The sequence below is a fragment of the Zosterops lateralis genome, assembly GCF_965231275.1.
Source record: "Zosterops lateralis genome assembly, chromosome: 3".
Lineage (NCBI taxonomy): Eukaryota > Metazoa > Chordata > Aves > Passeriformes > Zosteropidae > Zosterops > Zosterops lateralis.
Genome location: NC_139764.1, coordinates 87,087,913 through 87,111,546, shown reverse-complemented (window position 1 = coordinate 87,111,546; position 23,634 = coordinate 87,087,913). Strand labels below are relative to the sequence as shown.

The window sequence follows — 23,634 nt, the reverse complement described above, 5'->3', positions numbered from 1 at the left end:
TCACTTGATTTTAATTTTACATTTAGAACCATGCGTTATCTGCCTAAGTAAAGCCTGTTAATCTAATTTCAAGTAAAATGTCAAGACATTAACAGCAAAAGGAATAGGGAAATTCCCACAATATTCAAAGACAGTTTATCCTGAAAAGACACCCAGTAACTCCTTGGTTTTCTCTATCTAATTAGAAAGGCTTAATCTCACAGTATCGGAAATTCTGATTAGGATCTGGAGGTGGAAAAACGAAGTTGAGTTCTGAAGAAGCATTTAAGAATCTGACAGTTTTAAGTCCTTTAAAGACACTGCTGCAAAACTAAGGCAGTGGGAATGGCTGAACCCACACAGCAACTTTCTGTATTGATGAGTAGAACTCTATGCAGTTTGTTATATCTCCAGAAATCAATGTTCTTTACAGACAGAACAGAAGCATGATTTCTTGTCAAATCTGACCTTAAAAATAATATTTATGAAATGTACATATTATAATGATTGTTAATATAAAGTTACCATCTGTTCCCAAATGGAAAATGCTATTTCAAAGTTTAGTTAGTATTTCTTTATTTTTAAGTTTGAACCTTACATTTTAAATGACAAATAGTAGAGTACATTAGAATATTTTTTCCATTTGAAACACTGCACTGTTTTTCTTTTGAGCCTGCTGGGACTTTCAATTATGAAATCAAATCTCACCTCATCACCTGTCATCTCCTAGGAAACAAAAACATGTTGACCTTACCACCCACTGCTTAGAAGGATGAGTAATTTATTTGCTTCATTTCCACAGATGAAATGCACCTGCATAAGCAGTTGCTTACATTTTATAGGCCAATGCTGTATTATGCCTAGAAAATTACATTCCCAGGGATTACCTTATGCATTAGGTAAACAGTTCAGTACTTGAGGAATTTCTATTGCTTTTCTTGTCACTCTTACTATGCTTTTTCCTTACACAAATCTGAATGAAATAGTTACTAGTAGTAACCTAATCAAGTTTGTATCATACTTTCTTCATAAAGGCATTTTAACTAATTGGTAAGTGAAAGCTGTGCATAATAATAGCCTATAGTACTAAAAAGCCAAAGTAGTTTTTAAAGTAAGGTGTTATCTAAAAGCAAAGATTTGGAAAAGAATATTGAGAAGTTTTATAATGAACTTGTTGATTATGGGTGGGTACTCAGCAATATCATCAAGGTAATGTTTTATTAGTATAACTAAAGTTATTTTACTGCAGTAAATGTTGGTATTGAAATGTTTTCATTTGAAATTAGTAAAGAGCAATGATTAGCCATCCATTACAAATGTAGTGGATTAAGCTTTAATAGCTCTAAAACATACAGAACAATGTTTATAGTGCTGGAGATCAGTGAAATGGTTATTTAAACAGCTTTTACAAATTAAGTCTGAGAACATCTCTATCATTTGTATGACCCACACTTGCTTACCCTGCAAACGGGGCATGATATTTTCAACCGTTGCTATAGCAATAACAGTAATGATTTTTAAGTAGCAAAGAAAGTGCTTCTGTAAAAATCACTTGAAATAACTTTATCTAATGATAACTCAATGAGACTTTATTTGCTCATTTTTTGTTTTTCCTAATTAAAAAAAAAATACATTTGATAAAGGCAATTTTCAATTAAACACACTAAGGCCTTAAAAATGTATATAAGACTGATATATAATATATATAAAGAAAGTATCTACATTTTTAGAAAGAAAAACTCATAGAGCCTACAAAGATTTTTAAAATTGGTGTAACAAAACATATACAGCTAGCTGAGGCTTAGACTCTACAACTTGCATACAGTAAAATCAAGTTCATGACAGGAGGCATCACACCCATTAGCAAATGCTTGTAGGACTGTACACAGAACTTGCTTTCTTATGAAATGTATACCTACAGAAACATGGATATTTGTAGATATTTATATGTAGTCTTATCATAACACTGAGGAGTAAAAAAAAAATACCCTGCCTTTCAGATGAGAATTCTGCTAATGGTATTGAAGCAGTATCTTATTTATAACATTGGAGCTCAAGTGAACATTGTTTATATGTGGTGTTGTGGATATGTTCCAGAAAAAAACACGCACAGACAACCAAAACAAGAAACCTAAATATAAAATTAAAAATATCCCAAATTAATGAGTGCAACATCAGCCTTAGGTAGATGCACCAATAAACATTTTGGTTTTACTATATGGGAGACTCCCAAGGAAAAAAAAGTCACTCTTGGAATCTTATTTATATACTAGATGGGAACTGGCAAGTTTAAAAGTATCTTATAAATAATAAGAACAATTAAAAAAAGTACTTTTTTTTTACTTGTACCTTTGAGAAATGTTTAATTCATCTATTCAATGGAAGTCTCACTTATGCACACAGTTGTATCACTTATGTTCAAATCTAAGTAAATATTTTAGTGAAATCAACTGGTTACACAGAAATATAATTCTAAAATGAACTTAACTACAACATTACTTGCAGTTGAGAAAGAGCAAATCATAATATGTGCGTATTTTTCTCTCATTTCTGAGCCTTTACTGAGTTTTGTATTAGTGCTGATGAAGTAGGTTCAAGTTAGCAGTTACTGACACAAATTTAGAAATATATATCGTAATCATTACTTTTTAGATGTCTGAAATATTTCATATTATGATAAAGAAAGGAGGTACTCATTATCTTAAGAAAACATGCAAAAGACAAGAGCTATTACTGCACTAAAGGCATGGCCCTGTTTATGTTTATCTGTTGTATGCTTCCAACATTAATTTTACACAGTTACACAGAACAAATTAAAAAAGAAAGATCTCCAAAATCCAGGAGAAATATAGAAGGTACTGTAACTATAATTATAAAAACTGAAAAGTTTTTCTAGAAAGGTTGGGATGCTGGAGTTTGAAATGTTTTCTAAGACTTCAAAATTCATAAATGTGTTAAGATGCCCCAAAGCACAAAGCACAAATTCTATCTCAGAAGATGGAAAGTAACAGCATTTCATTTTATGAAAACTCAGGAGTCCTGAGATGTCCAAACAATGTGTACATTCAAGTACTTTACTGTGCTGCTGTGTCAGACATATTAGTATGCTTTCGAAGAGAATAGGAAACAGAAAGGACATGATGTTAAAATAAAAGGATGTCTACAGCAATTTCTTTCCCGTGGTCTCAAAGACTTCTCCCATGACCCCGTGTCCTGAGGTGACTTTATGATGCTTGTATCCCCATACTATCTGTTCTGTTTTTGCTGGATATTAGGTTCTACACCTTTAAGACTGGTTCTAAGAGTGAAGGGGGAAAGAAGGGCGCAGCTTGTTTGAGAAACTGCTCTCGCTGTCCCGCATTCCACTCTTGGGCTGTGTTGTCTGCAGCATGGACAGTGGGAGAGAGCTCTCCTTTGCTTTTTAGTTTTTAGCTAGCTGAGACAGAGAAGATCCCTGGAATTTTTTTTTTTTTTTTTTTTTTTTTTTTTTTTTTTTTTTTTTTTTTTTTAATTTTTTAAATTTTTTTTTTTGGAACTGTTTAAACCTCTTCTGGTCTGAAAACCCAGAAAACACCTGGATCTCACACCTGGGGCCCAGGATGGCATTTGCCAGTGCCCAAGGGACTGATGAGAGACTGAGAGAGCTGAGCTACACCCACAGCAAGAACTTTTGCAATTTGCCATCTTTCTTCAGAGTGGCAAGAGGTTTTGTTGTTTGATATTGTTCATTTTTTATGCTTGTGAACACTTTTCTTGTTGAACAAACAGTTTTTTCCACCTTTTCTCTAAGGAAGATTTTTTTCCCACACCAATTGGGGCAGGGGCTGCTTGAATTTGCTTTCTAGAGGAAAGCCATTCAGAGGTTTCCTCCCAAAATTTTCCCTAAACCAGGACACTCCAGAAATAATTTAGGGATGTAGGCTAGAGTAGGCAGACAAACATAAACCTAATGGTGACAAAGCATTGTGTTTTGTTCTAATCCAAAATTCAGTGCACAGTTTCCATGCCAGTAGTGCCACTTCCTGATCAGCCATACTAGTTCATGGAAGAATAACTGAAAAAAATTATCTCAATGGTTATGTAATATACACTTTGCCTGTAGAAGCAGCTCAAGTAAAATACAGTGAATTTATACTGTAGTGCTCCATACTCAATGCTGGTATAACTTTCACTGCATACTGTGGTTGGAGGATTCGGGTGGTTTTAACCGGGAGTTGGCAATTCTAATACATATAACATGCTGTTAATATGAACAATCTAAATCTTAAAAAAAGTTTGAAGGCTGAATTTCTAACCAAGCAATTCTTATATTTTTATTTATGTGAGCTACTGAGGTCTATTTCCTGGACTATTGGCCACATAGGAATGTAAATTCTGAAATTGCGCCAAGTCCTTGTCCTCATATATTGTTTTATACAATTCCTGAAGCTCCTATGCTTAAGTGAATGGAAGCTAAATAACAGAGTTTAACAGTTCTTTACGTGATCCTGAGTAAGTCTATTCAATGTGGAAAAAAATCCAGTGAGGTTACAGTGAAAAACTAATCTCCCATAACTAAGGAATTTTGGAGGAGTCAGTATTATAGAACTTGGCCTTATTTTTCAGTCTTGAACAGGAACCTATCTTTTAACATGATGGCTGTCCAGTAGTCTTAAATAAAAGCTGTAAGATTTAATGGCTCACAATTTTAGAGCTGGTCAGGATTATAACTTAGCACCAGAACATTGCTGATAGATACTCTATTTCCTTTCTATATGTGAGGTTAAGGAAAAAGGTAGAATATAAAAGGCAGACAACTACTTGAAGAAAAAAATTAACATATCTTAGAAGGATTAACTTAAGATATTTTTATTTTTTATTAGTAGAATAAGAGACCTATCTGCTTCAATGCATGATATGGAAAAAAATTAAACCCCTTAATTTCTTTCCCCCTACTGCTTTTTGATTTAGACCAATAAAAAACAATTAATGTAGTAAGCAAAGTCCATTTGTAATTCTGATAATGAAATTCTTAATTTGTATTCTTTAATTTTGAAATTCAAGATTTTCATTTCAAAGTACTAAAATAAATTAAATTAAAAAAATACATTTTTGACCTAAAAGAACCATGTGTTGTAACCACATTTACACAAATCTAGTCAACATGTAAAACTTGTTTACCAGCTCTCATAGCAGCTGCTGCTAAAAGCTGCAGTTGAGTGTCTAAACAAGTACTAATTCTCCCTCTTCCAATTATTATGACGACTCATGGAGAGAGAGGTGTGCTAATGAGATGCAATGCATCTTGGAAGAGTTCTATATTTTTGGAGGTTGACGGTCATTCAGATTTGGAAGTCATGATATTTCTAAAGGTCTGAAACATACTCTACTTATATGAAAAGGGTTTGCAGAAGCCACAAACACCAGAATAACTGAAGCATCTGGTGCCAAGGTTAAATTTCAGAGGAAATACTAGAGCATTGCATAAGATGAAGCTTGAAACATGCCCTTCAGAATAAGAAACATGCAGCAGATTGTTCAGTATCAGAGACTTTTCTGCTCTCTTCAACAGAGAAAAAAATTGTAGACTGGATAGTTCTTACCCCTCAAATCAAACATAGATACGAACAATCATGCTGAGGTTAATTCTTAAAAGAATGTTTAAGATATCTCATTTTTTATATTGAGGTATATATATAAAAAAATCTATATTTTCTTCCATACCACTAATAAATCTGTCTGTCTTTAGTTTAAAATTCCACTTCCCTCAGTGTGCTTCTATTTAAATTATAAAAGCAATTAAATACCTCTCATCAATAAAACCCCTATTATTTTTACTAATTACAAGGATAAGCATATTCAAAATAATGCATTAAAATTGATGATTTTCAGGTGGTCTTTGGAATCCAGAGAGGTCCCAGTTAATTATGAGCTAGAAAATGTTGTCCTGGTTTTCAAGAAAGACCCTGGAACCTACGGGCCTGTCAGTCTCACTTCAATGCTCACTAAAATCATGGAAAATACAATTCTGGGAAGTATTGAAAAACACTTGGAGAGCAACACAGTCTTCAGGTGCAGCGAACAAAGCATTTTGAACAAGGAATCCTGCTTATCAAACTTGATTTCCTTCTATGACAGGGTAATTCACCCAGTTATCTAGGGAAGCCATTAGGTGTGATCTGTTTGGACTTCAGCATAGCTTTTCATACTGTCCTCACATTATTCTTCTGGACCAAATATCCAGGATTCAGCTGGTTAACTGTGTTATGCGATGGGTGAGAAATTGACTTTGGGATTTAAAGACAGTGCTACCCATGACAGAAGCAAAACACTGGAACAGAATTGCTGTTTTGTGTAAGGAAAAATATTCTGATTCTTTCATTCCTATTTATAACACAAAAGACTGGATAGGAACTCATATTTCTAAAGTGACTATCTTCAGTATATTTTATCCCCTCCAAACTTTCCTGACTTATTGTGATACTAAATAAATTATGAATAGCAAATAGTTCTAAATGATCATTCTCAAATTATTATTTTAGAATTAATATTGTAAAACCTGCTTGTGATACACACAATGACTGAACTGCCATATGATTTAGTGTTTGTGATAATTTAAACTGCAGCTTTTTTTTTGGTATTTGAATATATGACAGTTTGCTATAATGCAAATCATGATATAAGTAAGGATTAACAGCCTTGCATCTGCCCAGCCTGGAAGAAAAAGAAAAAAAACAACTTTTACAATAAATCATGCCAAGATAGGCTAAATAATTTTTTTCTTTAGCCCACAAGACAGAAAATAGTGACTGAAAAGCTCTAAGGTATAAACTTTAGATGGAGAACAGCCTATTCCAGCTATTAAGAACAAAAACCCGTTTTTAATTTGGTATATTCTTGATCTATTTAGATATGCAGAATAGGAATGTCCTTTTTCTTCTGCAAACAGGCACTTAGCAACTGCTTAGTTATACACAAATGGACAGTGTTAGGAACAGTCATTTAAAGGTATTTAAGGCACCTCTAATTTCTGAAGCAGAGCTAAGACAACAAAGACTTGAGAGAAATTGCTCCAGCTCCACATTGTGTACTTAATAATAGTGAAAAATGTGTTGTGCCTTTCCTTTTGAAAAGAAGAAAAAAGCTATGTATGAAAAATTGCTGAGAGGCCAAGCCAAGTGGCAGGGCATCTTACTGTTAATCAGGCATAATTATCTCAAGAGTATTGAGTAATCAGTTTAATCTTTATGACAATTTGACCCATGTGACTTCAAAAGAAAAAATAGGATTGGCTTATGAAGTCATTTTATGTTTTCCATAACTGCACATAAAGATTTACTGGCTACCTGAAAGAACACAAACCCTCTGGTCAAAGGTCTGAGGTGCAGAAGCCACTGTTGATTACAACTCTTCAAGCCTGTTAAAATTTGAAATGATGAGAGGGTAAAATGGTGAGGCAACATGACACACTACAGTAGGTCTATGGCTTTGCTCCTAAGAAGGTATTACCTCTTGCTTCCACCAGGGTAAATATGGAAAGTTTTCAGATTGATACATTGACAGAAGCTGAGGGGTACCCAGAAAGAGTACAAGCACCTAATTTTTCTTCAGGCCAAGAATACGTACTATTTCAAGTCTTGTTCCTAAACATGTAATCCTGAATATCCTATCCCCTGTTACCTCACCTTGTATATATTTGTTTTGTCTTGCCCTGACCCTACAATGTTCCCCATCCATCTACATCATATGCTTTTTCTTTTTTACTCTCCCCATCCTACAACTCCCTTCATTGCAAACACATATCACAGCATTTTGGAAGATTTGTTTTTTTCCTTCTTTTATTTTCTGAAGCACTCTAGCCTCTTTACATCTGTACAGATATGACTGATCTGAAAACAAAACTTACAGAGATAATGGTTAGCCAACAGTTCCTCTGTTTACTGTAATGTCCATGTAAGCAGAGATCACAACCAAAGGAAAATAATTATTTTCCATTAATTATATTTTTTTTTCTTCTGAGCAGGAATTCAGTATTTAAACTTCAGTACAGGTTAAGTTTGCTCAGATTTTGAACAATGTTTTTTCAATTACAGGACTAGAGACCTTGCACTAGAATCCAATAGTGCAGCCCTCCTATCATACTCCTCTCTTTGGTTCAAATCCCAGATACTATCAGAACTTATCACTGCTTCCTTTCACTCAGGGGAATAACACAGGAACCTCTCTACTTCCTCAGCTAAACTGAAGGAAAAGCTGAACTGACAGGGTTTACACTTCCTGAATGCTGCTAAATCATCCCTTAGGATTACTTAAATCCAGGGAATGTAACAGTATCTTTGAGGAGCAATCTGTGCATTTGGGACACCTTTCATATTATACCCAATAATCGATTTTTCGAATAAATAACAAGAGAAAGACTTACTCAGGTATTCTCATGACTCTAAAATCTCCTATTATTTTAAATTGAAGAAGTTGATCATTATAATTTATTTTTAATATATTCAAAATAATGTTTAAGAGCAAAGCATGATCTATTCAGTAATTCCACTAACTGCTCTGAAATGTAAATGCAAAGTGTGACCTACATGGAACACCTCATATCTTTTATTTGCTATTCTTCAAAGAAAAGTAATCCTAATAATTTTAGGCTCCTCAGAACCCACTACACAAATGACATATTAAGATTTTCAAAACAGTACACTTCCTATGCTGATGAATGCTAGCCCATATGCTATAAAAGTTCAGTTGGATCAAAAATCTAAAAAGTAAATCAATCTTAAAACAGAATGCAGATAATATTTTAAAAATCAGGGAAATATTTAGAGTTAATGGAAAAACAATAATTTCCCTAACCCAGAAATACTTGTACTAGTCAAGGTACTTTTTTTGTTGTTTTGTGTTTGGTTTTGTTTGGTTGGTTTTTTCCAATCATATGGAATTTAATGATGCCTGTAGGAAGATTCTTAGAGTACTATTTTTTCAAAGACAGGAGATGCTATTGAGGATTTTTCTGCTCCAGGAGTAAGTGATGCTCATAGATCTCACTGGCTTTGAAACTCTAAACGACAAGAGATACTCACTGGCATAAATACTCTTCTTAAATTACCTCATACCTGAAACTCAACATCTGCTATAATTGGCAGGTATGCCAAGACTTTTATTCCCAATATCATGATTCTTTCTGCTTTAAAGTAGCTAGGAATATCAAGCACAATGAACTTCTGTGCAGATGGACACTGCAATGCCTAAAAGACATTTAAATATTACTAGAACCTTTTTGATGGTTAAAAAGTAGAAGATATTTGTCAGCTCAAAAGGGAATTTTAATTTATTTTTACATAGAAACCTAGAAAATATAGAATTATATATAGTTTTTAAATGAAAGGTTTAATTTATTTTAATTTTATTTCTTGTGACAGCAACTTACATAGAATTCCCACAGCTTTTCCTATTTACCTGGCTTGCTTAGAAGTCTGAGCACAAAGCAATCACAGTTAAAAATACACTTAAAAGTTAGAGAATATCAAAATGCAGGACAGCAGGTTGCACTTAAGTAAAACCAGATATAGACCAGGCTTGCAATTACTCTTCTAGGTCTTTTTTATCAGAACTCTAGGGAAAATGACTGCTTGTGAAAGAGGTCTGGAAAGTTACCAAGTTCAAGCTTCTAGCAGTTACAAATGTAGCTCAAATAATGGATCAGTGTTCAAAGCACTTACTTTGCATGAAATTCCATGCTAACCTACATAGCTAGTAACTTCACTATGTCAAAACTAATTACCTTCTTGATGTAGCAGATATAATGTCATACATTTAAAAACAGCATATGATTACCGATATTGAGAACAGGGAAATTACAATGGAGCGAATAGTAATATGTCTGGCCAAAATGATAAAAGACGAAGCTTAAAGGAATAATGAGAGTGATGACAAATCCAACGAATATAACATAAACAATTCAATATGATAAAACAGGAATAAGAGTCAAAGGCATCATGCAGTTTCAACATTTTTCAGAAACCAAGGATACACGGCTGTAATTGAATAGAAATTGATTAAGGAGAAAGTTGAAAAAGCATTATGTTATAAAGAAAAAAGTGTGTGTAAAACTCAAAACCCTGAATTTTGCTTTCTGCTAAAAACATTTATCCAGTAACATAATCAAAATTGGAATTTTTGAAGAACAAGATTTTACTTGAGCAAATGATACTGAACATGTAGAGCTTTGTATTAATGTACCAATTTGATTATTAGTAGTATGTTCAGAACATATTTCATGTGTTAGACAGTCTTAAGGGGGATAATGAAATATTAAACACAGGCAGTGAAAGTAAGTGACTCAACAGAGGGATGAAAATCCACTTCATTAAGGTATTTGTTTAATGTATGTTTTCCTCCATAATTAATAGAAGTAAATCCAGTTAGCTGCTGTGTAGTAGCAGATGTGTTGTTAACATTCATATCTGATTCTACCAGGTTTTTTCTTTCAAATATCTTTGTGAGCTCCATGATCCACATATATTACACAAACAGAAAAGTCATAACAATATTCAATTCCTTACCCAAAACCAAAAGTGCAAAGAAGCAAAATAGTATATATTAAGGAAAGGAGAAAAATTTGCATTCTATCCCAGAACAGACACCTAACGCAGATGGTGTGATTTTTTTTCATTTATTATGGTGACATAGTTCACACAGATTAATTAATGGATAGCTACTGGTGAGATGAATCCCACTCTTGGTGACTAACTAGATATTTGCATAGAAGTAAATTCTAAGAGTCTTTATTTACAGCATCTGAAAGGCAATTCTGTCCTAACCATTACAGAGCACCACAGAATCCCAGAATAACCGAGGTTTGAAGGGACCTCTGAAGTTTATCTAATTTAACCTCACAGTGGGGTCAGCTACAACAGGTTTCTCAGGACATTGTGCAGTTCAATTCTAAATATCTCCAAGGATGGAAGCTGCAGTCTCATTGTTTCAATGCTTGGCTACCATAACAGGAGAAAAAGAGAGAAAGAGAAGGAGAGAGCGGTAGGAGAGGAAGGAAAGAGAGAAAGAAAGGCAGGAAGGACGGATGGACAGAAGGAAGGAAAGTTTCCTGTATTCAGTTTGTGTCAATTGTTGCTTATTGAGCAATTACTTGCTGGCAGAAAGTGGGAAACTGAAAAAGTCATACAGAACTTTGCAGAGTGCTAACACATGTGACTGAAACTTAGATCATCCACTCTGGTCATATAATAACATTTCTATAATTTTTTTTTTCCCAAAGAATAAATGTATTTACAAAACATTTACCACAAGCAATGACATGAGAGTGGAAAAGCACACCTGGAGACCAGACCAAAAAATGTGAGTTTTTTCCAGATATATCTCATCTTTCATAGTCTTTTTCTAGAGGCCCCTGCTACTCTAAGCTATCTTAGAACTTGCTGTAATGTATCCACTGATTGTCAGATGAGAATAACTACTCTATATGAAAAGTATGTAGTACCCATTTTTCAGAGAGTGGAAATCTGGGTGTGTCATGAGTATTTTTTCTCAAGTTTTAGTAATACAGATTGTTAATAAATACACTAAATCTCTATGTATGGAAGACTACATCAGGTTTAACAGCTTGACACGTTTCTACTACTATGGATACACCAGTGTATTAAAGATCTTACTCATCCAAGAAGATTTCTCACAGAGCTTTTTAATAGTCTTATTATTTCTTCCAATAAAAAACCCCATAGATTTGCTTCTGCATACACATAAGTGCAGCTATTACCTTTGGGGATGCATTGTTGTTCCTTACCTATTTTTTCCACTGTAGAACCCAATCAAACTAACAAAATCCCCAAAACAACAACAACAACGACAAAAACCCCAAACAAAATTTTATTTTAGGTCATATCTTGATCAGTTGGAAATCCACAGTGGTATGCTCAGACAACTTGACCTCTTGACTACAGGCACAGTATCAGGAGGCACTTCTGGCAGTACAAACTCGATCTGTGTATTTATGTATGCATACTGAGAATGAAATCTATGTAGACAAGCATTCACAGGTAAACAACTGTATTCTACACCTCATAAAAATGTTTTCTTTGTCTTTTGGCTCCCTTATATATCTCTTTCCTGGTCTAGAATGCATTTTTCCCCCTAAGTGATTTAAATCAATGATATAAAATCTTTTTTCCACCAGAAGCCCTCAAGCAAAAAATGAAAAGCCAAAACCAAAAAATAACCCTCTCCTTGTCTTTATGGGTATTGGTTCTGTTTTATAAAAGTATAGTATAAAAATGTAGATCAAACCAATAAATATTCCCTAATACTTAATTCCAGAATTCTTAAGTTTTATTGTGCCCTTTAAATTCCCTGAATTTATTTCTGAAATGTTGTAATGTTCTAAAGTAGGGCTTTAAAAAAATCAGGCCATCATTTGCCTCATTTTAGAACAAGTGGCAAGTTAACTATACTATATACAAGAAATTTTTACCTTGAGAGATATACATTTTTCTCAACACCTATTTTATCTTAAAAGTGTTGATTATACTTATACACTACAACCACAGAGATATCTCTTGAGTTTATATGTAAATATGATGAAAGGAAATCCTGAAAAACATATTGTAGTGAGGTGAAAGTGCTCAGCTGCTGATCTCCTGTCAGCATTATAACAGCCTCTAACCTACTTCTATACTGATCTAGTAGCCTGTGTGGCAGAACGTGAAGGATCGTCATCTGTGTCAGCTATGGCAGCAGGTGCCATATCAGCTGCAGCTAGGCGACAATAAATCTCTTCCAAGCACCTGGAAACTTTGACAGACATGTTTATCTTTGTATAGAAACACCCCACCACCTCAAAAAGTTCTCTGAAATAGAATTGAGAAACTCAACAGAACACCAGCTGATAAAGGCCAGAACCTACTCCACAGCAGATGTACTGTGAAGTCTAGGTAACACGGCTTACTCATGAGTTCTTTATCATGAAAATTTACAAATTTCTGTTTACACAGATGTGACTCGTGCCAGTAAAACCAAGTAGCATATCTCATCATTAGGGGATTCAAACAATGATGCTTTTCAGTGTATCCATCAGTAACTCTATATCTGAAATTTCTGTAGGAAGAAGATATACATAACACTTGATCCGATTGTTTTAAAAATATTTCAATAGTCTCACCTATATTTATGAATAGATCTGTTTTGAACTCAGAACTACTATTAACTATGTCAGTGAAAAGTAGTTCTTGAGATACACTACCCAGCTGAATGCTTCAGAAAGTACCTTGGCCTCATGAATGACAGGCCTCCATGTCTAGATCATGCAGTTTTGTCTCCAGTATCAGTTGAATTTCCTCTGTTTTCAGCTGTTTAACAGTAGCTAATCATATTGTAAAGTTTATATTTGTCTCTTTAAAGAACATAAGTGATGAAAATTTTGATTATAAGGAGAAGGTCTTTGAAGGAAAATAGACAACATCAATCAAAAAATGGCAGATGAGTATGTGATTCTTGTGAAGGAAAAGGCAGAACAAGCAGTTCACTCAATCAATCAAGCAATCAATCTCAACAAAATTCTGTGTACCAAAACTCAACACACTCTAAAACTAATTTACCCAAATTTAAAAGAAAAAAAGAAACAACAAAACAAACAAAAAACAAAGCACAAAACAAAACAAATTCAAAACAAGAAAAAACCCAACCAAAAAAAAAAAAAAAAAAAACCCACCAAAACAAAAAACAAACAATCAAAGAAACCCCCATCAAAACAACAAAACAGGACTCAGCTTATTTTTTATAGAAGTAATCACTTTGAAGAGGTATATAAGCAAAGAAATTCTGAAACTATCTGCAAATGCCTGATACATGCTACATGTATAATACTATTTTTAGTAAAATGAAGAGGCCACAACGAAGGTATAAAACGTGTCACTTCTGTTACTTTTGACTTTTTTGCAAATGTTTTTAAAATAACATGATAGGCAATTTTTTGGCTTCCCAAAACCATCACTATAAGCAATTAGAATGGCAGAGACTTTGAGAGGTTTGTCCAATATATTTTTAGTCAAAAAACATCTAGTTGCTGAGAAAAAGAAACACTCAGAAAACATGTGAACTAGGAAAAAAGAATCAAAGTTCCTATGGAATAAAGGACTCTCCTGTGACTGGCCAAGGAAGAAGGGAAGATTGGCATTAGAATCAGAGATTACTGAACACAATATGAGGCATATGTAATTGTACACTCTGGAAAACTGAAAACCCAGCTAAGAGGAAATGGAGTCTTCCTTACTGGATGTGAAAGATGCTGGGAAAAATTAGTTTGAAAGAAAAGAGTAGTTTTACAGTTACATATGAATACAATTAAGAAAGGAAGTTGGAGTAAATGCAAAAAAATATAGAAGGTAATAAATTAAAATTTAAAAATATTATTAATAATTAAAATTAATATATTTCCAATATTCTCACCATTTAAGAAGCATTAACAAGGAAAGAAGTCATATATATGCACTTCTTAGAAGCTCTTTCTACTCACCTTGAGACAACTCTCCTGTATGAAAATCAGGAGAAACATGTTTAGACCAAAGTTCCATAGAAGCAGCCAGTGCTGTTGGAAGGTCATTGTCTAAAATTTCAGCAGGAAACCCTTCAGCTACTTCAGTGAGAATTTTCTTGCTTTGAGGCATAGTAGGTAAACAGGTGATATTGTTTATTCCATCAACACAAAGAAACCCAGTGGAGCAGGAGTGTATAAGACAATCATTGTAATTAAGCTCACAGCTTCGTCCCTGAAAGAGAGTTTTCAAAAAAAGCCATTTTTTGAAGGCAATTTACATTTTATAGTGACATTAGTTACAATTATTTTTTTCTTTTGATTCTAAAATATTGCTTGCTTATACTAAGCTGTTTACACGTTCAAAAGGAAATATCATGTGGAAAATATTCCTTAACTAATTTAATAGCATAGTTGAATATTTTAAATTTCAGCTAAGTGAAATTTTGACTGTGATTATCAATAAAATTAATTCCCCTACAGTCTTGTAATTGCCAAGTATTAAAGACAATATTGTTATCAGTAATAAAAACTGGTTAAAATAATAATTTTCAATTAGTATGTAGGTTTAAAAAAGACTTTTTACAGTGGACTTAGCTGTCTAAAACCCTATGACTTGCTCTGACTTGCAAAGTAATGTTTTTTCCTTTTGTACATTGCAGCTCATTTTTTGTTGTCTGTTGTTACCAAATCTGCACACAGCTCCCTGTTAATACCTTGCATTCACAGATAACACTTAGGAAAGGAAAAATACAGTGACAGTCTCAGACTGGACGAGGCATTCATTTCCTATTTTTTATCAAGAGTAAAAAATTCATGGGAAGTCTGAAAAATCCTCCCTAGTAATAAAGTAAAAATGTTCATAATCAGTGGTCTGTAAAAAAAGCAAGGAAATAATTACATGAATTAAATGCATTCTTGAGGAGTGAAATAAATGTATGCAGAAGTCAGGCCTGGGTTAATTTTATTTTCACTTCTGTTGCAATGAACTAATAGACTACGTGAAGAGAGACAGCGAAAACCTATCTTAAAAGGATGCTACATATTTGGGTAACTATTTAAAATATGCACACTGTCATCTGTGAAGACATACATCTCTGACAACATATCATCATAATATAATTTCTGACTGAGTCTTCTCCTGCAGATGGGGCACAAGTAAAAAAAATCCAAGCCTTCTCTAGAGGTTAAGAAGCATGTATTCATTACACATTTTCCTTCAGACAAATACTTAAATAGTCTTTCATGTCTACCTGGCTAAGTTTTCAACTCTATTATATTAATTTATGATATTAAGAAACAATAGGAAGGATGAGAGAGAGAGGAAGAAAGGTAGACATGAAAACTGAAATTACTTTTTTTACAGATAGTTTAAATTATTCAGAATTTAAAACAGAAGAGGTTAAATTGATGGGTCTTGAGTGATTTAGATACATTCATGGTTGTTTCGATCAACTTCTTAATTTGTTTTGGCAAGCAGATGAGCTATCTGGTAAATTCATGGCATCTTATAAAATCACTCACTGTATCAGTATTCTAAAGCACAAAGGAACAACAGGCCAATTAATATGTCAGTTTCATTGCATTTCCTCCTTGCTTTTTTCTAATTCCACACACAGAACAAATGATCAGTTTGAGCAAGCTCATAATCGTTCTTAATCCTATAAAACTTATGTTTCATTCTGACTTTCCTATGACAGATTAGTACATTTTTATGACTACTACATTTAATGGCGAAGAGCATTTGATTACGATTTTATGACTCATAGAAACAAAGCAGATGTGGATAACCTCCAGTGTGCATGAAGGGTACATTAAGTAGTCATAGATAAATTTGATAGCACTGAAAGTGCCTGTAAATGTCTTAACAGTTTCCATGCAGGGGATGGAATCATTTAGCTTGTGCAGATTTGTATTTTAAAGTAAGTATATGTCTAGAGATGGTTCCACTTAAAAAGTAAACATTTATTTCATATACCACTGGCTATGCTTTTCTTCTCAAAATTTATGAGAGATTTCACAATCTATGCTTTATGATCCATACTTTGGGCAGCAGTACAGACATAGACTACAGAAGATTTACATACACATTAAAGCTGGAGTTCCTTGAATTTCCCTGTGAGTTTCACTGTTTCCACTTCAGACCTACTTATGGTTAGGAACCAGAACCCATTGGGGCTTAACAAATATACCTCTTGAGGGGTTTAGACCATAACTTCTCATCTTGGACACTGAAGATAGATAAGTTATAAATGTTTCTGTGGTGGTTCCCCCACCGTGTTTTCTTGCTTTTATATTCCTTCCCAAAGCATAGTGGAATTGGAGGGACTGAAGATGGAAGAATGAATAGGGGAATAAAAAACAAAGATGATACATCTTAAATTTCAGCTGTTTCAATGGCTTATTACTTTTCCTTCTGCAAGGGCTTGCTTGTTCTGCAACACACTGTACAATTAATACTCAAGCTATGTGCTAATAGAAAAACTGCACCCATGGGTCAAATATCTATCTAGCTCCATCATCAGTGAGCTATTAATGAATACTTTGGGAAGAAAACAGGAAGAAAACAAGCAGAGCTAGCATCTGGTAACTCACCAAATATACCATTCCAACTTTTGGCAATAAGTAAATCAAAGACTCCCTGGGCCAGGGTAACATTCTGAAGAGTAATTTGAATAACAATAAATCTATCCTCCTAACCAACCCATTTTTGGGTTTATTTGTACTTCTGGTCTCTACAGTGTCACACAAAACTGACTTGTACCAATAAATTTTGCAGTAATTGAAAAAATAATTTCTCTAAGCAGATTTTAGTGTTTCTCTCTGGTGGTTTTATTTGGAATTCAGATTTTTTTTTGTGAGACATAAATGTTAAAAAAATTATGTAACTGATCTTGTCCATTAAAGTTGTTCATGTAAGATAAGCATGAATATTTAATGAAAAGTAAGATTATTTTAATGTAAAGATCTGACTGATTTCCATATAAAAAGAATAGCCCTCAAGTGATATACCCTTCATCATCACTTGACATTGTTTTGAAAGCCAATCTTGTTTAGAAGGCAAAAAGACAGTAGTTACCATGGTCTGTGGGAACTGCCAATGTTACCAATTCTACTCTGTAAAAACCACCTTTCAAAAATTGTATTAGTTTTATGAGATATTTTTTTCCTTCTCAGGATAGTTTGTCAGTAAATTTAGTCAGATCATTTCCATTGTTAAGACCCATTTTTACCTACCAAGCCCTTATGGTAAAATACAGACTTTACAAAATTGTAGACAAAGAGTCACTGGAACAGGGAGAAATTCCTGGTGAATTCCTTGAAAAAAGCATACATCACTTCTGATTCCATTTCATTCAACAAGTATCTAAACAATTCTGAGCAAGATAAAAAGAAAAAGGCTTACATACAGTATTTTCTGTGCAATGTTGAATAGCCAGGTAAAAGGAAAGATAAGAAAGAATTTCAGCATCTCACCACAAATCCTGGCTTGCAAAAACAGGAATAACCAAAGCTGGGCTCCTTCTGGACACAGATGCCATGTATGCAGGGGTTGGATATGCACTCATCAACATCCAACTCACAATGGAGGCCCTCCCATCCTGTCAGAAAAAAAAGCGAAGCAAACCCCCAAAACGAGAATCATTAAAATCTACATCCATTTACTGAGTGTCAATGGGACAAAGGTATGGGTAACTATCATCCATCTCACATATACAGAGATATATATTATAGAATGAATATGAACTCTTTTGGGATGTGTTTTCTCAGAGTAGAAAAAAATTAAGGAAAAAAAAAAGAGAAACTCTGAGATTACTGTACCAGATCAATGAGGAGGATAATTTCTGAGCAAATTCAGCTTTGTGTTTGAACACTATGAGATTCTGTCTTCTCACATTTCATAAGTCAGATTACTGGAAATTTTATTGATATGCATTTCTTATGAAGATCTCCTTTACAAGTAAGTGCACTATAAATTAAGCTAAATACTCATCTTGAAGCTGTGTTTTAGATAATGTAATTTAAGCCTGTCTTGAACTTGTTCCTTGTAGGCTAAGCTGAAATGGAATCAGTCTATTTGCTTGGTAAATACAAGCCCACAATTCTGTAAAATATGGCTAGTTATTGAAGAACACTAGACTTTCTGCCATGATATTTCCACCAGCCATAACAGACTTTTTCTTCATTTTACTATTTCTAAAATACTTTTTTTTCCCCTTCATTTTACTATTTACTTTCTTCTAACAAAGAAAGCCCAACAGCCCCACAAGCCCCCTAGCAGTCCTCAGCTGTTACAAATCTACTTGCCACTGTTCAGACTTTGTCTCAGAACATGCATCAAATGGATTCACCTATTGCATTCCAGTCTTGCTTTCGCTGCCCTGGTAGAAGAGCAGCCTGCCTAGTTAAAGACTCCACCATCCAGACTCATCCATGAGCTTCTATTAGTTCCAACAGCTGCTGTTGTTTTTGAGCTGTCTGAGGTGCTGTTAGAATACAGTTTACATCTCTCCATGCTGCTTCTGCACCTGAACAGCCTGAAGCTGCAGCCACAGAACCTGAATGTGCATCTATTATTCTAAGGGTATGGGGCCTGCTACTGGGACAATAGCTGATAAAATTCATGATCCATTACAAAATGCACTTGTCAGAGCTAAATCCATTCTTTTTCCTGGTATCTCATGCTGTCACCACATGCTTCACTTTGTTCTCTGGAGGTTTTTGGAAAGCTGCAATCATCTGCCTTGTTTCTATTTCAGTCTTGGTACTATCCCTTTTCCATTTCATTAAATTACAACAGGGAATCTGTTGAGGGATATATCACAGAACTTGCCCCGTTCTTTTCCATTGTTGCCTTTACAGACCAGAAAATCCCCAGCTCCCAAGCTCTGTATTTCTATAGGTGAAGTTTAGAAGAGAAATATAAGATCTATTATATGTGAACAGTCAAAGCCTGCAAAAAAAGCAGATTTTTTCCCTCGATATTTCTACCTTCTCTCTCTGGATGATATTTTTTTCTTTTAATCCCTTTCTTCACTTGTGCAACTTTGCACAAAGTTATTCCTCTCAAAGGTTCCCCTGGCACTCTGAATTCACCCCTTTCTAGGGCTGTAACCTTCTCATCTCTTCAGCTGTTTCAGAGACTGAAATAACACTTGAAAATACTGTATTAATTTTAAAAAGTCCAAGATATGTAAAAATTATGTATATACTTAATGCATGTGGGTTTTTTTTCTGTGTTTTTACCTGATGGAAAAGTAATTGACAGATCTTTTGCCCCTACTGACTTATGGTATTATTAAAAGGAATATAAAAGAAAGATAGATTATGCTTTGGTTGAAAGGTGTTTAAAACATATTAGCTGTAGGAGTGAATTTCAAGACCCCAGAGAAGTTTCTTCTATTTATACCAAGAATTTGGATGTTGCATAGAGACGGCAATCACAGTCCTTGGTTAGTGAGCAACTTTTAAATTACTATATTAAAATATCTTTGATGTATTATTTTGTAAGCTTTAAAAATAAAGAAAAAATTGGACTTGTCAATGTATTCTGTGTGAAGCACTTTAATGACTAAAAAAAAATACACCTTTTAAGTTTTTAAGTGATTAATATTAATGGAGTGGGATATGGCCATGTGCAGTACCAGGTGGATATATAATACTTAAGTTAGGTCATGACTCAGATTTTTTTAAAATCAGACAGATCTTTATTACCATGAATTCTGTATGACAAAGTCCAAAAATTATTCACTCATTGGTTCATACATCAGAGCTATAGTGTTTTTCTGAATCATCAAGTATCTTTTTGACATTAAAAATAGTTGCTAAAACATTATTAAGCTGTAAGTAACATAGTCCTACACATAATTAGCCTTTCGTAAGCCAAAGATACTTAGATTTAAGTCTTACATGTTAGATAATCATTCCTTATTATTAATTAAACAAATTAGTAAACTGCCAAATTGATTCTCTCACTTATACACATATATCTATTTGCTTCAGTATTTTCCATACTTTTTAAAATAAAATCTCTTACATATAGTTTTGTAAACTGCATTAGGATGAATTCAGTATATTAAAAAATGCAAAATATATTAATATTCAATTCACTGTGTGCTTTCTTTTAAATGTAGAACAAGAATGAGTAGAAAGTCTCTAGAAAAGTGTAATATATATGGTCACTTGACTCCAGGAAAATTTGCTAACATGTTTTTGCTTGTAAATTGAAACCAACAATGTGAATTTATTTTGGCACAAAGTAACTAGATCAGATATATGGAGATAATGTGGGTTAACAGAATATTTATCATCTAGTATATATCTAAATGTCAAAAATAACCAGTAAGAAACCTTCTGTCAGTACTATCACAGAAATCATTCAGCAGTGCAAGTCAGTAAAACAGTAAATAGATTTAAACTGAAAAATTAAAGCTTCAGGAGGCAGGTGTTCATATATTTCTCAATTTATGAGTAACTTACAGAGCAGAATGCTATGTATGTATACAGATTAGAAATCCTACTTATGTTGAGAAAAGTTTTCTTATTAGCAGACATGACAGGAGAGTGTAAGTAGTTCTGAACAGATTAAATTTGTGATTGTATGACAATGCAGGGTGATTGTGACCTTTGCTTTTGTATAACTACTAAATCTCTTATATTTTATGTAAACCACTAGACCTGTTTTAGTTGATCTTTGTCAGAACTAGAAAAATGTTCCCACTTTTTAAGAAAGTGCCTTTTTTTCATTCTATTTATAATGGCTAAAAAAATATTTTCTTTTAATCCCAGCCAGCAGAATAAGCACGGATATGCCGTTTTACAACACCAATACTAAGGATAATAATAAAAATGTTACTTAAAGTGTTCAGAATTTCTTTTCAGTCTATCTCATTCTACAGGTAGTGAAATTATTTTGCTGTTAAACAGTGACTATTTGACTGCTTGGTCAGTTAGTTACATTAGTAAAGATCAATAAAAACCCCAATAAACCTGGCTCTAGATAATACTTCAGACTCCTTCAGTGAACTGGTCTTATTTTGAAGCCTTTCTCATATGTTTACTAGAGTAGTTAATTCTCTTCATATTTCATTGAAAAAGCTTGCCAAAGAGATACCATTTTTGTACCATATAGTTCATATACAACAAAAGAGCTTGACATGATTTACCAATTTTCTCACTAGTAAAACTGATAATTTAAAACTATCATTGTTTAAGATTGCTCTGTCATATAGCAGTTACCTTGTTGACATTTACAAGTGTATCCATTGATATGATCAGCACAGGTTGAGCCATGTAGACAAGGTGATGAATTGCACTCATTAACTTCTATTTCACAAAATTGTCCAGAAAATCCAGCAAGACACCTGAAGAAAACAACATTCCAAAGTGTTATACTATGCATAAACATCATATAAAATAGACGTTGTGTGGAAGCAGTGCATCTAAAGTATGCACATTTACAAGACATCATGTATTATTTTCTGTTTCAAGGAGTATTTTACTGGAACACTTCCAAGTTTCATGTTGTGATACATGCTGATATTTTAAGGGATTTATGATGACAAAATCCATCCAAAAATTTCACATCTGGATCCTAATCAAGCATAACAGTCTCAATTAGAGTGTACTGGTTCTATCAAGGTGAATGTAAACATTTTTTTATGTACCCTTGGGAGACTGTTTACTAAAATAATTTAGCTAAGTAACTACAGCCTGTGTTTGAAAAACTGCTTGCTGACACATGTGTATGATTTCAACATATATCTTACAAGAGTTGCAAGACCTTTAATGTAGTTCAAAAATCCTACGAGTCTCATTATTGAAACATGTCTTTGCATATATACACACAGCTTTATGGATATACGCAAATATGTTCTAAAAAAGAGGGTCCCATAATGGTATTAATAACATTTATTCTTTTGAGATGTGTTGTACATGTATTTATTTCACATGAGACAATGTTTTCAAAAACTCCTTTTAAGTAACCAGGTGGTACACATCTTGTATGTTGTCTTTGGTCTAGTGAAAAGCACAAAGGTTTATGCCCCAGTTAAGAGGGAGATGAGTACATTACCAAACTACCTTTGGGTAAGTCTAAGTAGTCATGTCACCTACTCCTCAAGATGCTGCATTGATTGAATACAACATCTATAATTAGAATGAGGTTCTTTTCCAGATTGTGAAGCAAATGAGGAGGATGGGCCATGAAAAACACGTGTGACATCTCTGGAGGGATTAACTATTAGACTATGTTTATTTTCATTTCATATGGAATACACGCTGGGTAATGCCAATTTGGAATCTACTGAGACAATGACAACAGAACAGATTTGACAAAGTCTGCATCAACTACAGATGACAGCTATGGCACATTGCTTTGAAAATGTACATACTGAAGCACACAGTACTACTTTTCAAATATCTAGTCATAATATCTGAGAGAAAAAACATGGAAAACACACCTTAATGAGTGAGTCATAAGCCCACCTGTTTTTTGGCTGAAAAACATTAAAAAAAATTCACTGAGAAGATACAGTTTGGTCTTTTGATCCTATTTGTGAATGTCAAAGCCCAGTGGTTAGAACACAACTTCACATACTCAGCATTAATCACCCTAGCATTCTCCTATGCTCAGTGGAATAAGGAATGCAGAGGATGATTCTGCTCGCTGAAATCTTAAATAGTTTTCTCCATATAACTCTGTCTTCACACTGTCTACAGAACATATTAAGAAAAAATTAAAAGATCAAAAAAAACAAATTTAAGGGGCAAATTTTCCCAGATATGAAAAGGGTAGAAAGAGTATTCTACTAGGGGGAAAAAAGCAACTAGACACAATGCCAGTTTAAATTAGATTTAAATTTAACTTTATGCTTTGGTGTAATTATATGTATTTTATCTTAACAATAAAAAAGCATTTACAGATTAAACTGGAAAAAATATACAATTAGGTAAAATATTTAGACAGAACAATTACACCTATGTGTTTCTAACATGTGTGGGCTCTATTTTTTAGTCTGTAAAAGTCAGAAATTGAAAAAAGGACTTTTTAAGAACTCTTTTGTTGGCTGCTTCGATTGGGCACATTTTGATATGTAGTGTGTATACTTGCTGAAGTGTAGACAACACTAAAG

General features: G+C 33.7%; 1 protein-coding gene across 1 annotated transcript in view; it reads right to left on the bottom strand.

Moving 5' to 3' along the window:
* EYS (eyes shut homolog) overlaps window positions 1–23,634 on the bottom strand; it is a gene marked incomplete at both ends in the record, with an annotated part of 727,941 nt that overhangs the window by 333,711 nt on the left and 370,596 nt on the right. Inside the window, 3 exons of the mRNA XM_083857640.1 lie at window positions 14,483–14,735; window positions 17,978–18,102; window positions 21,740–21,864. Coding sequence (XP_083713766.1) covers window positions 14,483–14,735; window positions 17,978–18,102; window positions 21,740–21,864 — 503 coding nt within the window. The remainder of the gene's footprint in view (window positions 1–14,482; window positions 14,736–17,977; window positions 18,103–21,739; window positions 21,865–23,634) is intronic.